We start from the raw sequence: 15,711 nt of genomic DNA on the forward strand, positions 1-15,711 counted from the left end.
AGCTGATCTATCTGGCTGCTTCCTAGCACAGGATAAACAGGTGCAAATTGGCTAATTACTCTTGCAATAGTTGTCATCTCATTGATCAACATCAAAGCCCAAAAACATTCTATGTGGTTCATTAAATATAACCAGAAAGTCATTTACTTCCAGATAATGTCATAAAACAGCTGTTTCTCAGAAAGGATCTCATCCTTGCAAGAGATAAGTTCTATTGTTATACTTCCTTTATAGATGTGACCCTGGGAAAAGGTCACATAACTACTGAGTGCCTGAGTCAGAATTCGAACCCAGGGCTTTCTGATTCCAAGCCAGACGCTCTCCAATACCAAAATATACCCAATTCCTACTATGTGCAAAGCAGTAAGTATTGGGAATACACACACACACAAAAGAAAAGAATAAATAAATGAGCAAACAAATAAATAGATAGATAGATAAAAAGATAAATAAATAAATAAATGGATGAATGAATGAATAAACAAGTAAATAAATAAATAGCTCCTGCCTCCAAAGGGAGGGAAGGGTTTGTGACTTAGGAAATTTAGATATAAATCCAAAACATATTCAAAGGAATTTCGGAAGGGAAGAGAGAGAACAAAAGCACCTGGGAGTGAAAGCGATCTGGATGGGGGGATCAGGGACCCCCTATGGAAGGACTGTCTAACCCGAGCTCAGTCTTACAGAAGCTGTTCTCAAACCCCACAGGCTCGGAGCCCCTTTATACTCTTGAAAATCCCCAAGGATTCCCCAAACAGCTTTGGTTTATATGGGTTTTATCAATCTGCATTTATGAAAACATCCTAGTATTATGACAGTACCCACTCCCAAACAACAAATCAGAAATGGAAAGCAGTTCCTAAACTTTCCTGTGTGGTCTAGGCTTCTAGGCCTATGGGAGCCTTCTCAAAATGGTGAGTTTTTTGTTTGTTTCTTAATTCATAATTGAAGGAAATACTAAATTTCACTTAGATTTCAGACAAAATAAAGATATCATTTTTTCCTTCCAAAGTCATAGATTTCCTGAAATCTGTCCTTGGATCCAGGTTAAGACCCAAGTCCTGTGTCCCCCCAAAAGACCAGGCAGGATGGTTCTCAGAGAAAGTGTCAAACATAAAAGGACAGTTTGAAAGGTTTATTTATACCAACGGTTTTTAAGCTGGGGTCTGGGAACTCATTTTGAGAATTGCATTTCAATTTAACTGATTTCCTTCAAATTTTTAATTTTTAAGCATTCCGAGAAGGGGGCCATAGACTTTACCAGATGATTGCCAAATGGGTCCAATCCGTGACCCCAAAATGGTTCACAGCCCCTGGTTAACCTCATAGCTTTGGTTGCTGGATTTTTTAAGTGAAAAAAAGCATCACTCAGCTCATTTTCAGGGTGGTGTTATTCACATGCCTTAGATCTAACAATAAAGGTAACAGAAGCGTCAGAAAAATATTTTACTTGGTGGGTTGTTCACATGGCTACATTTTAATGTCATTTTTTAAAATTAATTTTTAAATATACTTTGGTAAGTGCTACCTATTCCTTGTTCCTGGAGGATCCAGATGCAAAGTATGAAGAGCTTTGATAGGAGAGAATTCATTGTTTCCTGGATGATTTCATGAGATCATCATCATAATAAATAGCATTTATAAAGCATTTTAAGATTTACAAAATGTTTGCAAATGTTTTTACCCTCACAATAGATGCTATTATCATGTTCATTTTACAGATGAGAAAAGTAAGACCGAAAGAGCTTCACACAGCTAATAAGAGTCTGAAACTAGATTTGAACAGCACCATGGACAGAGAACTGGGCTGGAGTCAGGAAGAGCTGAGTTCAAATCCTGTTTCAGACACTTTACTAGCCATATGATCTTGAGCAAATCCCTCAACCTCTTTTTCAGTTTCCTTATCTACAAAATGGGGGTAATAATAGCACTTACTTCCAGAGTTGTTGGGAGGATAAAATGTGATAATACAAAAGGACATCTAACACATAATAGATACTTAATAAAGGATTGTTTCCTTTCTTCCAGATAGAATAAATTTATTCCTTCTTCCATGGGACGATGCTTCAAATGGACGCAGTTATCAGGGACCCCCGAGTTATTTCCTTACTTCCATTTCAACATTTAGAAAATAAGGGGATAGAACAAGATAGTTTGCCTTTCTTCATAGCCCCGGAACTTGGCAAATATGAGACACAGGGTAAATGCTTTTTGACTTGACTGAACTTGAGTGAACAAATGAACGAATGAATTCTCAAATCTCTGCTTGTTCTGAACCTCTAATTCCTATAGAAGCCGACTGGCCTCTTTGGGATGAGAACCTTCAACATGGCCTTTGTTAACATTAGCCCACTGAGCTAACCAACCACGGAATATTTTTCACCCTAAATTAAAAAGTGTGAATGTCAACGCAATTATGGTGACAGCTGATTCCTTCCTGCATATATTTTCACCCACGAAACTTTTCAGGATCTCTGAAAAACACCTAATAAATGCTGAATGAGATAAATCCTCCAAAGGTGACATTCTTCATGTTTTCTGCATCCAGAAGAAAAGCGTCTGAAACAGCCCCTGAGCTAGATCCCAGCTGTGACCCCAGATCAAGAACTACTCACCCTGTTGTGAAACTTGGCACTGCGATAGGATTTGGGTGATAGATTGAACACTGTGTAATGGTCAGGATGCCTGGAATCCAAGAAGGTTCGGACATCTTCGATCTGATTCCTGAATCCTAGCTCAACTCCTTCTGCGGGAAAGGACATCACTAAGAGGGAAGAAGAAAGAATTCTCTTAAGCAGGACTATCCATCACGACTGGCAGCAGGTCAAAGCTACGTCCTTGCAGTCATAGGAAAATGAGAAACTTACCAATGATTCTGGAGGTAATGTAGGAAATGTCTAGTTCTCCCTTAGTATAACTAAAGACAAGAAAGGGAAAGATATTGGTTAATAACTGGTCCAAAATTCACTAAAATAATCCACTTAGATTCTGCCTTCAAATCATTTGTCTCTGATAAAAGAGTATCGAAAATAATCCCGAGAGACCCACTACACTTCCTTTCAACATGCAGATGAATTTTGACCACCTTGACACATTTTCTCTGCCAAAGGAATCATCCTTCTGCTGTCAACAGCGATTCACTGAACAATCCTTTTTCCATAAGCGTCCCATTTACAATGCCCCAAAGCTAGCTCCTCATTTCCCTTTTAGATGTCACTCCACAGACACGTGATATTCCAGAAGAGAGAAGCGTTGAATACTCATTAGTAACCATGTTCCAGCCTCACAATCTGGACAGCAATAACTCAAGATGGCGAGCCCTGAGAAATGGCAGACTTGGAACAGAAAGGTATGTCTGGATCTAATGGCAAGTATACTCGACTCCAGTCATGTCAAAATAGCTATACTATCTCCCTCCCGCCCGCCTTCAACTCTCCCCACTCACATCCTTCCACATTCTCTAACAGGGATGGCTCCACACAGGGGCAGCTAGCTCTACAGAGCCCCATCCCTTTTGTTCAGGGGCATTTATTTCTGTTTCTATTCCCCCCCCCAATCGAACTTGAAGCATTTTTGGGTGGGGAAGGATCATGGCTTCAATTTCCTGTGAAGCTACACAAATCAACCCTAACAGCTGTGTGACTGTTAATAAGTCATTTGCCTCATCTGATTTCCTCATCTATGAAATGAAGGGCTTATAAAATTCAATGGTCTCAGGGGTCTCCTTCCAGCCTGACACACTAAAAGGACTGGGAGTGTGCCAAGTGAGGAAACTTGCCATCAATCTGGGTCATCATTTTCTCTGTAACTGGTCATCTGAGAGAGGTTTTATGAAGTATTTTTCAACACTAACTTTTTTTGTTATTTGAATTGCATTTATTATAAAGTATTTAAACAAAATAACAAATTTTTGTTTTTGTTTTTTTGGCACTAACTTGTTTACAAGGCACTTAAGCTAAGCCCTGGAAATACAAAGAAAAAGTCAAAACCAGTTCTTTCCCTCAGAGCTTTCATTCTAATGGTAGAAATCACATGCATATTAATTAAATACATACATGATACATAGAGAGCAGAAAAGGTAACTTCATGGAGGCAGCTACCAGCAGAAAAAGACCCAAAGACAGGCCTGAACAGAGCAGACACCATTTAACCTGCCAAGATTAAGCCTGGTCCATTCTTACTTCACTTTCCCTCCTGAATTCTCTAGCTCTCTGACATGGTCCAGCAGTCTTTTCACACTAAGTTTCTCCCAGACGGAGCCACATGTTACTTTGTTTTCTCTGCCCCAACAATGGCACCCTTCGATTTTGTTTGGGAAGTTTCTACTCTGCATTCAGCCTACTCAGCAGCGATAGTCTCCACACTTCAGTCTTCCCCTTTGATGTTTTCCCCATAGAGACCATGCTTATCTTTCTAATCATTATCTTTTTTTCTTTTTTCCTCAGATATCATTTCAAATCTCGATCTCTACTTCTTCTTCATGAGGCTCCCATTTCCCACTGCCTAATAAGTCTGTTTTACTTTCCCCTCAAGTTCAAGGAACTTCCCATCAAGATTCTCTTCCAACATGAGCATCTTTTAAAATTACCTCATTGACCACAATTCTTCTATACCGAAGCTTCTTAAACTGTGAGTTTTAACCCCACCTGGGACTGTATAACTGAATGTTGGGGTCACAAAAATGTGGGATATAAAAGATATCACATATTCCACCAAGATGTAATTCTTTATGTAAATACAAACAAGCCTATCCATCTCATTAGTATGCAAATTTGATTTCATCTTTAAAATAAATGATAAAATTATATGTATAACAAAGAATTGTTTTAAAATCAATTTCTTTATGACTTGTTATCAGTAGATATTTGATTTGCATATCTATTTTATGTATCTATATAGTTGAGGTCCAGTAAAAATTTCTCAGGTGAAAAGGGATCAGGGGTGGAAAAAATTTAAGAAGTCCTGCTCTAAACAATTCTGATAAGTCTTTTTCGTTGTTCAATCATTTCAGTCATGTTAGCTCTTGGATGGCATTTGGGGATTTCTTGGCAAAGACACTGGAGTGGTTCCTTTTCCAGCTCATTTTACAGATGAGGTAACTGAGGCAAATAGGGCTAAGTGACTTGCTCTGAGTCACATGGCTAGTAAATGTCTCAGACCATATTTGAACTCAGCTCTTTCTGACTTCAGATGATGGTCTATCCACACTATGTTGCCCTGGGGAGTCATGGAGTCTATCCAAACTATCAGCACTTGAATTTCACTTTTTAACAAAAAGATCCCATTAAGCATCTAGTATGATTTCTTAACAATAGTAGGCCTTCCATATGTGCTTATGGACTGAGTACATGATAAAAATCACAGAATAATGGATAGGGTGTTGGTCTTGGAGTTAAGAAGACTAGGAATAAAATTCCACTACAGAATTTCTTAGCTGTATGACCCTGGAAAAGTCACTTTAAAATATTTCTGAAGTTTTTTTACTTATCTTTAAAATGGGGAGCTTAGAGTCAATAATCTCTTTCCAGCCCGGCACACAGAAGGGATAGGAACAAGTCCTGTGATTTCATTGGCATATGAAACTCCCTGGGGAAGAAAATCCCTTCATTTCCTTCAATGTAACTTGGAATTTTAGAGCATTATCTAGAACCCAGCTTCTTAAGCTATGGGTTGTAATCTCATATGGGGTCTTGTCATTAAAGGTGGGGGTTGTGAAATTATGATCTGTTATTAGTCAATGTCTGTTTTGTACCTATTTTATATGCCTACATACCCAGGTAAAAATTTCTTGGGTGAAAAAGGGTTATGAATGGAAAAAGTTTAAGAAGCCCTGGTCTATTTGCCAGAAACAGCCCTCCCTCTGTTCTCAATACATGCTTGTTGTTTCATCAAAAACTATCTCCAAATGCCAAAGCCCAGATCTCCCTTGCTGTTCCTAATAATGTCTGTTACTGCTCTAGAGAAAATGTCACTAAAAATCTTTAAGAAATAGAACGAGTTTGCCTTCAAACCAAAAAGTGGCTAAAACTCCCCTATGAAAAGGGGTCAAGAAGGCATAATGGTAAAAGCCAAGAAGGGGAACATAAGCCAGGTCCACCTCAAGTAGAAATGGAGACCCTGACAATTGCTCACTGACTTAGCCAATCACAAATTAACATTATCTAGTTTTATTTTGGGAATTTAAGGGGGGAAATTTTTATTTTGAGAAATATTTCCCAAGTCGATTTTAATTGAATTTGGCACTCAGGAGTCTCACAAGTCCTCTAGTCGGTGTTTCAGATTTGACACTGTTGAAGTAGACAATGGGGAAAACTCCAAAGAACGCTCATTCCTTCTTTCATTCATTTATTTATTTATCTATCTATTTGTTTGTTTGTTTATTTGTTTAGCTGAGGCAACTGGGTTAAGTGACTTCCTGGGGAATCACACAGCTAGGAAGTGTGAAATGTCTGAGGGAAGATTTGAACTCAGGTCCTCCTGACTTCAGAGCTGGTGCTCGAATCACTGAGCCATCTAGCTGCCCCAAGAATTCTCCTTCTTATTCTGCAGAAGAACATATCAGTCAGTGACTTTCTTCCCCTTTGCCCAGACCTAAAAATTCATTGAATCTGATCTAATGCAGTGAGGAAATTCCCTGTGGCAATGTGGATTTGGAAACTTAGAGTCTTAGAGAGCTAGAGGAGACACCAAGAATTTCAATGAGATGACCAGACGAGTGTGAATCGGAGATGGCACTTGGGGCCAGGGCTTCCTGAGTCTCCCTTGGGATATCCAGTCACGCTGCCATTTCAAACCTTGACATCAATCAGCAGGAAAGGTTTTCGGCCACTGATCCCATGTAATCGTACCATAAACACAGCTGTCTTTGAGCAAAACAAACGCTAAAAGGGTTTGTTTTAGTTACCCACCTCACGACCCAGAAAGGTTTGTTTAAGTACAGAAAAGACAAGGTTCGTACCTGGCAACGGACTGCATGACTTTGGAAGACGTGTCCTTAATGGTGTCTTTGAGGTTGTCCTTTAGGTTGCTAAAGAGTCGTCCCGCACCTCCTTTGACCATGTCAAGCAGACCTCCGCCATAATTGGATTCCATGTCTGGAGATGAGGCACCTGGGAAAGGAAAAACAGAAAAGGAAATCAAATGAGTTCAAACCAAGACAAAACAGAGCCAGACATTCAGAGTGTGACTTTGTCTTCTTTGTTTCAGAAAGAACATATTACAACTGACCCTATAAGAAGCATGCTTAAAGATATAGCACCAGGAGGATATCCTAGCGACTGCTGCACTAAGTGACCCTATCAAGTCCCAAACCACGCACTCCACTTCTATATGTTGCTGGAGACACTGCTCCTGCCAGAAACCTCCAGTGGGTCTAAAGAGGGACTAAAGATCATGAGAAAATACAAGAGACTAGTTCTAGCACTGTGCTCTAGCACTGATCCCATCAGCTGCTTACATCCTTACCCTGGTTGTAAGGACAGAACTATTTCTTCCCTGAAAGAGCAACTTCTGGCACCCACAGTCTGCTTTAAATCAGTCCTAGCAGGAACAAGAATAAAAGTCCCCACTCACACCATTCCCCTAACCTTTTTTCACCTTGTTGCACTGAGCTGGGATTTTTTCAATGTTTCCACCAAACCCCCAAAAGCTAATTCCTGGAAAATCTTCATCATCCTTCAAGATCACCTGTGGTCTAACCTTATCACCAGCCTCTGTCCCTCTCATCAGAAAATGGGGCCACCAGCTCCCCAATCTCTATATAGGAAGGAGTTCTACTCAGATATCTTATCATTTCTTACCTGGATGTCCTTCTCTGGGATTTCCCTGACTTCTCCCACCATGCAAAGTTAGATTGTCTTTGAAGCCAGGGGTTTGGCTTTTGGCGGAGGGGGAGGGCACTATTAGTATCCCCAGCACAATACCTTACACATAGTAAGTGCTTAATAAATGTTTATTGACTGAGAGACTATTACCTTGACTGCTACCTAACACTCCCCCCTCATCCCTACTCCTTTATTGCTCTCTTCTATTACCATAGAAAAACACCCTCATAAATCATGTTCACAGATCCCAGCCATCATTAGATTCAATAGGTAGCCAAGCCCAGGTTCACAGAGTCACCCTTCCTTCACAACTCTGATTAAAATATCATAAAACCGGTGTGAGAAAGTGCAAGAGGATATAAATAGGTTTAGCTTGATAGAGTGGAGAGAATGATTCCGAGATTTGTTCTCATGGGACGTGATGTATGGCTATAATCGTGTCAAAATTATTCCCAAGTCAGAAGGCAAATTTGGTCTTCATTTCTAATATGGTGATTACTAAATCTGGGCGAGGGGAGGGGGAACAGGGAGAGGCATTTTGCACTTGCTCATCTCCAACAAAAGTCCCATTTCCAATTAGGACTCCCTCCCCAGTAGCATTGTTCTAAAGCTGACACCAGATGGATGATCTAGGGTGCTCTCCTCTTCTCTATTACATTTCCGAACAGAATTTTAAGGCAGAGAACTATTAAAAGACATAAATATCTCCCGGTGATCTATAAATCAAATGCTTGCATCCCTCAAACTGAACTGAGTGCATTAGAGGCCCATAACCCTGTTGGATTTGAAATGACCACCAGAATCCATTTGTTATCTTGATATGGTCGAATGATGATAGAAAATGGATTAGGACACAAAGTATAATAAGAATGTTATTATATTTTTGAACTAATGGTTTTTCAAAGTGGGCACACACACTGTTCCAGATCAGATCCATGAAAGGAAAAACAGCTAGAAGTGTGTGTTTTAAAGCCCAGTCTTGCTGTGCAAATAGAGTGAGGAAAAAAATTTTAAATAATAGTTTTTTTATTTTCAAAATACATGCAAACATCTTTTCAATATTCACCCTTGTAAAACCTTGTACTCCAAAATTTTCTCCCTCTTTCCCCCCCACTCCCTCCTCTAGACAGCAAGTAATCCAATATATGTTACACATGTGCAGTTCTTCTATACATATTTCCACATTTACCGTGACGCACAAGAAAAATCACATCAAAAAGGAAAAAAAAAAAATGAGAAAGAAAGAAAGACAAATTTCCATAACTGGATGGAGAATTTTAAAAATACACGTAAATAAAAACAAGAACCGTATTCTCAGTCCGCCTAAGCCGATAGAGGTTGTATTTTCACATAAATATATTTACTTCCTAAATGCTTCGACAAAGCTAAATCAGACCTGCAGTAGTGCTGAGAATGTGGAATGATCAATATGCTTACTAGATACACTCCTTTTCCCATCATAAGTTTGAATTAATACAGGGCAAAAGGCACAAATAGGTCACTTTCCAAAGAAGAGATGCAACCCATCAACAACCATATAAAAATGATCTACATCACTGCCAATAAAAATGCTAATTACAACTTTGAGGTATACCCTCTCATCATGAGGCTGAAAAAAGATGAGAAAACAGGAGAGTGGCAATTATTGAAAAGGCAGGTATGCTAATATCCTGGATCCGTTTTGTTTTTCTTGGCTAATTTGTTACAGGTAATGAGGGTTTCTATTAGGGAGGGAGAGCTGGGGAAGGAGAATGGATGAATAATAATAGTGATATTTAAAAAATAAGAGAGAAAGAGAGTCAGTCATGAAACATTTTGAAATGTACACAAGACAAGAGGAGGCAGTGCAGAATGGGAGAGAACCAAGCACGGTAGTAGTGCTGTTACTACCATGTTCAATAATAACTTTGGGGGAAAAAAACCTGCCTTTGATAAACATTGTCAGTTTCATTTATAATCCTGGGTTTTTGATATCCTTTATATATTGGAATGTTTATTTTTATTTTCATTTTTTAAAAAATGCTTGCTGGTGGAGTTGTGAAATAATCTGACCAATTTGGAGAGGAATTTGGAACCATGCCCAAGTACTATCAAACTGTATACCCTTTGATCCAGCAGTGTCTCTACTGGGTCTGTATCCCAAAGGGATCATAAAAAAGGAAAAAGGCCCTATGTGTGCAAAAATGCTTGTAGCAGCCTTTTTTGTTGTAGTAAGGAACTGGAAACTGAATGGATATCCCTCAGTTGGAGAATAGCTAAGTTATGAATGTTGTGGAATATTGTTGTTCTTTAAGAAATGACAAGCTGGCTGATTTCAGAGAGGCCTGGAGAGACTTATAGGAACTGATAATAAGTGAAGTGAGCAGAACTAAGAGAACATCAAACAACCTTATGTGATGATCAGCTGTGGTGGGGCTGACTCTTCTCAACAATTCAAGATTCAAGGGAATTCCCATAGATTCAGGATGAAAATATCATCTATATACAGAGAGAGAGAACTATGGAGACTGAACATGGATCAAACTATAGTATCTAGACCTTTGTTTCTTTCTTTCTCATTTTTTTTGGTCTGGTTTTTCTTGCACAATATGACAGATATGAAAATGTTTAAAAGAACCTATTTAACCTACATCAGATTGCTTGCTGTCTTGGGGAAGGAGGAGGTAAGGGAGAGAGGAAGAAAAATTTGGAACACAGTCTTACAAAAAATGAATGTTGAAAATTATCTTTAGATGTATTTGAAAAATAAAATATTATTTAAAAAATTTTAAAAGAAAATATTAATGAGGGGGAAAATAGATGTTCTAAATATCCACAATGAAGAAAGTTCAGTGGCCTTGCCTCTCAAGGCAAATATCTTTCTGTATCCCTTGTCAATTAATCTTGTCAATTTAAATTCTGGGACAGAAGAGAGCAATTTCAGAAAAGTGTCCCAGACTTTTACCCCCATTAACTAAAGGTTCCCTCACATCCTTGTTTTCCTCTAACGAGAAAATATCTCACCCCTTTTCCCCTGCAACTAGAACTCCAGAAGACTGAAAGGCAGTATACATATCACACATAGGACACTGAATTCTGACTATGAAGGATCTAAATTACAAGGTCCTGATCCAATGTCTTGACCTCTCTGAATTTCAATATCCTCATTTGGAAGATGTAAAGATTAAAGTTGGTGACTTCTTAAGATTCCATCTCTAGACCTATAACTTTATAATTTCCTTCATCCCTTGTTCAGTTCATCTGAACGTCCAACCATCCCCAGATGATCGATCAATCAATAAGTATTTATTACGATCTTAGGACATTAAGTGCTGGGGATACAAAGAAAGGCAAAACTTGGTTGCTGCCTTTAAAGAGTTTACATTCTAATGAGACAGACAATTTGTAAATAATTAGGAATATACAAGATAATGTCAGAGGGCATTAGAAAAGTGGGGAGGAATGGCCTTTGGGAAAGTGGATTTGCACTGTATTTTGAAACCAGGATACTAAGAGGTGGAGGTGGAGAAGTGAAGTATTCCAAGCTGGCATAAAGACACAGAGGTGGGAGACAGGATGCCAGAACAGCAGGGAAGGCAGTGCAGCTGGATCATATAATATGTGAAAGAATGTAAAATATATTGGAAAAGTAGAGGAAGAACTTTAAGACCCGAGACATTTATATTTGATTTTGGAAAAAATAAAGAGTCACTAATGGGCCTTGAGAGGGTTGGGGAAATGCAGAAGGGGTAATAGGCTCAAATCTATACTTTATTTTTTTACATCCTCATCCTTTTGATTATCTAAAACATTCTGATATTAGTCATTTTGTACACAAAAAGTCAAAAAGAAAAAATGAAAGAAAGAAAAGGAAAAAGAATATTCTTCAGGATGTATTCAATCAATATCAGATTTTTATTTGGAGGCAGATAGTACATTTCATCATTAATCTTTTGGGATTGTCTTGGATCATTGTTTAGTTGAAAATAACCAAGTCACTCACAGTTCTTCAGAGAACAACATTGCTGTTCCTGTATACAACATTCTCCCGGTTCTATTCACTTCACTCTGCATCAGTTCAAGTCCTCCATATTCTCACAGAATAAGAATATTCCATTACATTCATATGTCACAACTTCTTCAGCCATCCCCTAATTGATGGGCATCCCTTTGATTTTCAATTCTTAGACATCACAAAAAAGAACTGATTTTTGTACAATTAGGTCATTTTCCATTTTTTTTTATGTCTTTGGGATATAGACCTAGCAATAGTATTGATGGATCTAAAGGCATACACAATCTTAAAGCTCTTTAGGCATAGTTCCAAATGACTCTCCAGAAAGGTTAAATCAGTTCATAATTCTACCAAAAAATGTATTAGTTTTCCCAGTATCTCCAGTATTTTCCTTTTTGTCATATTAGCCACACTGATAGGTATGAATTGGTTTCTCAGAGTTACTTTAATTTGTATCTCCTCTGAGCAAGAATGAGTTAGAATTTTTTTATATGACTATAAATAACTTTGATTTCTTTGAAAACAATTTGTTCATATCCTTTGACCAATCCTTTCAGTTTTCTGCTTTCATTGTAATTTTGGTTGCATTGTTTTGTTGGTGCAAAATCTTTTAAATTTTATATAATCAAAATCATTTATTTTATAATGCCCTGTAAATATTCTTTGGTCTTAATTCTTCCCTTATCCATAAGTTGAAAAATAAACTGTTCCATGCTCTCTTAATTTGCTGATGATATCATTATTTATGAATAAATAATACACTCATTTTGACCTTAACTTGGTATATGATAAGGTGTTAGTCAGACCTACATTTTAGAAAAATTACATTGACTGTTGAATGGAGATGGAATTGGACTGAGAAGAGATTTAATAGAGAGAGAAGGGTTAAAAAAATCCAATAAGAAGTGATTGAGGTCTGGACTATTTTTGGGTGAGTGAAAAATTGTGAATACATAAGGAAGAGATCATAAAGGCAAAAAGAACAAAATTTTGCCTTATAGATAATGTGTGGTTTAATGTGACTGAGTAGAGAAGACTTGAGACTATAAATCCAACTGACTAGGAGAATGTAGGTACCCTGGACAGCAACTGGACACTTGAAAACAGGAGAGAGTAGGACGGAAATGATGAGCTCTGTTTTGAGGATTTTTATTTTGAACTGCTCACAAGGGCAACATTTTTTGAGAAGTATAAAGGACAGTTGATAATGTACGTCTGGAGTTCATGAAAGAAGTCAGGGCTGAATATACAGATGTGGGAATCATCTTCATAGAGAACTAAATCCTTGGGAGCTGATGAGATCACCAAGAAAAGGGGGAAAAGAGGCAGTCCAGGAAAGAGTCATGAGGAACCCCCACAGTCACTAGGTGTGGCCTGAAAAACCCACAAATAGAACCCAGAAAGAGTATCCCAATGGATAAAAACAAACAGGGGAGAGCAATATCATAAAAACCTAAAATGGAACAAGAATTCAGGAGGAGATAGTAATCATCAATGTCATAGGGTGCAAGGAGGTCAAGATGGATGAAGACTGGGAAAAGAACATTAGATTAACAATGAGGAGAACACTGTGGACTTTGGAGAGGGAAATTTCAGTTGAATGATGAGGACAGAAGCCCAGCTGCAGAGGAATCAGAAGCAAGTAAGAGATGAAGAAATGAATGCATCAATTGTAGACATCTTTCCCAAAGATTTTTGCCGAGAAGAATAAAACAATTAGACTACAGCTAATGGGGACAATCAGATCAGACAAGGTTTTTTCAAAGCATGGAGGAGAAGAGGAAGGAAATTAAGTAGCAAGGAAGAGGCCCATAGAAAGGGAGAGATTGAAAAATTAGAAAGAACGGAGATAATGAGAGCAATCTGTTGGAGTGGATAGAATGAAGTGAGACCGAGGATATTTGTAGAGAGGTTTACTGTGACAAAGAGAAGGATAACCTCTTTATCAAAGAACCAAGTGGAGGTCAATATGGAGGACAAAGATGGCTGTGTGACATGACATGAAGAGGGGGAGAGTTTTGGGCAAATGGACTTCATTTTGGGGGGAGAAGAAGGTGAAAGATGAGGCAAGGCTCTTCCTGAGAGGGTGGAGGGTAGGGAGAGAATGCTAGAGGAAGCATGAGGAGGGAAAAATGGTTGAAATAGCTATAATGGTGAGATAAATAGTATATTAATTAGGGAAGGGTAAAAAAGATTACTTGGGTGTAGTGAACTCCCAGATTATTTAACTTAAGTTTGCACTGAACCCAAATGGTGCAATTTCATGATTTTCTCTAAATCATACAGGTTTTATCTTCATGCAGTCAATTAGAAGGCATGACTTTGATCCCCTTCTCAGAAGAAGCAACCCCTTAAAGCCAATCCCACTGAAGTATGGGCAGGAGAAACTAATGAGGAAAATAGAAGGGAGGGATAAGGGAGACATAACCATAATGGCTCTTCAAGAACTGCCTTTGAAAACAAGAACTGCCTTTGAGAGAGCTTGCTTATTTGGTATTTTCTCTGGTCCAGTTTCAACCTTCCCCTATCCCCATTGCCATAATCACCTCTACCTTCCCTTACCATGAGAACATTTACTTTGTGATTGGTTCATTTCAGCCCCACATTCTCCATTTTCCAAATCTATTCTTTGTCCATTGGTCTAACCAGCTGTAATTAGCTAGTTTACTTCCTACCTATCAGCTAGGGGGCTCTAACATATCAAGGCAAAGTCAATCTACCCTAAGTAATTGCTGACTTAAAAATAAACAGCCTGCACTCACACTATGTATACATTTAATGTCTAGAAGCATCAGCCTGAGGTCCCCAGATGAGAGATGATTTTTATCTGTACTTTGAAAGAGACGATTTCCCTGCTTGGAATGTTCTTCATCACCTCCACCTCCAGGTTTCCTCCAAGCCTCAGCTCACATCCCACCTTCTTTCCCAGTACTGACTTGTTTACTCCTCAACTAGATTTTGAGCAGCACGAGGACGACCTTTACCTTTCTTTGGATATACCTCCATGCTTAGCACAAAACACTTAAAAATGCTTTTTGAATGACTGACGTCCAGAGGAGCAAAAAAAAATGGTGTATATCAGAAAAGAAATCTGATCTCGAGCTTGGTAGGATAAACACCAATAGCCTTTTGGAGCTCTTTTTAAGTGCTGTCTAATGCAATGACTTTCCATCTTAATACAGCTTAGGAATTGTCCTTTGTCCAATGAACTTCTGATCTGACCTTAACTGGACTCATGTGACTAGACTGGGACAAATTAGTTTGGCTCCATTTCAACTAGATTACCATCAGCTTTTATGTCTACAGGACTTCAGGAAGCACTATAGGGTGAAATAAGCAAACAAAAAAGGGATAACACGTTATTGCCCCTGATCTCTTCTCACAGATATAGGTCCCTCAATCAGGAAGTAATTATGAAGCACCTACTATGGCTTAGGCACTGTGCCGCAGTTCCTGACCATTCAGACAATACATAAAAAGGACAAATATATTGGGGGGAATCATAGAAACCATATTTAAAGTATCACTCGATGACTTAGGAATAGTTCTTTTGAGACAGAATTTTCAGAATCAGAAAGGATCTCAATAAAATAGATTTTTAAAAAGCATCATTGCATAAGAAGTGTGCTATGATGGAAAGAGCACTGACCAGGAGAAGACTGGGTTCAGATATAATCTCTGATATATCTGTGACCCCCGACAATCACCCACTCGGGACTCATTTCCCTCATTTGTAAAAATGAGAATGAGTAAAGGGATGGGACTTGTGGTCTCTTTTCAACTGTCAATCTATGATTTATGGTGTTCTATCCTACAATACAATACAATATGATATAATGTGATATGATATAAACTTTATTTGAGGGTCTCCATTGAAGGGAAACTCACAATCTA

The 15,711-nt window shown here is 38.4% G+C and overlaps 1 protein-coding gene across 6 annotated transcripts in view; it reads right to left on the reverse strand.

The window, feature by feature from the left end:
* DNAJC6 (DnaJ heat shock protein family (Hsp40) member C6) overlaps positions 1-15,711 on the reverse strand; it is a 191,457-nt gene that overhangs the window by 57,071 nt on the left and 118,675 nt on the right. For all 6 annotated transcript variants that reach the window (XM_031968960.1, XM_031968963.1, XM_031968962.1 and 3 more), the window contains 3 exons: positions 6,959-7,109; positions 2,868-2,917; positions 2,616-2,764 (listed from right to left, as the gene is read on the reverse strand). In XM_031968960.1, the coding sequence (XP_031824820.1) occupies positions 2,616-2,764; positions 2,868-2,917; positions 6,959-7,109 (350 nt within the window). The remainder of the gene's footprint in view (positions 1-2,615; positions 2,765-2,867; positions 2,918-6,958; positions 7,110-15,711) is intronic.

This window comes from Sarcophilus harrisii, chromosome 4 (genome assembly GCF_902635505.1).
Source record: "Sarcophilus harrisii chromosome 4, mSarHar1.11, whole genome shotgun sequence".
NCBI classification, from domain to species: Eukaryota; Metazoa; Chordata; class Mammalia; order Dasyuromorphia; family Dasyuridae; genus Sarcophilus; species Sarcophilus harrisii.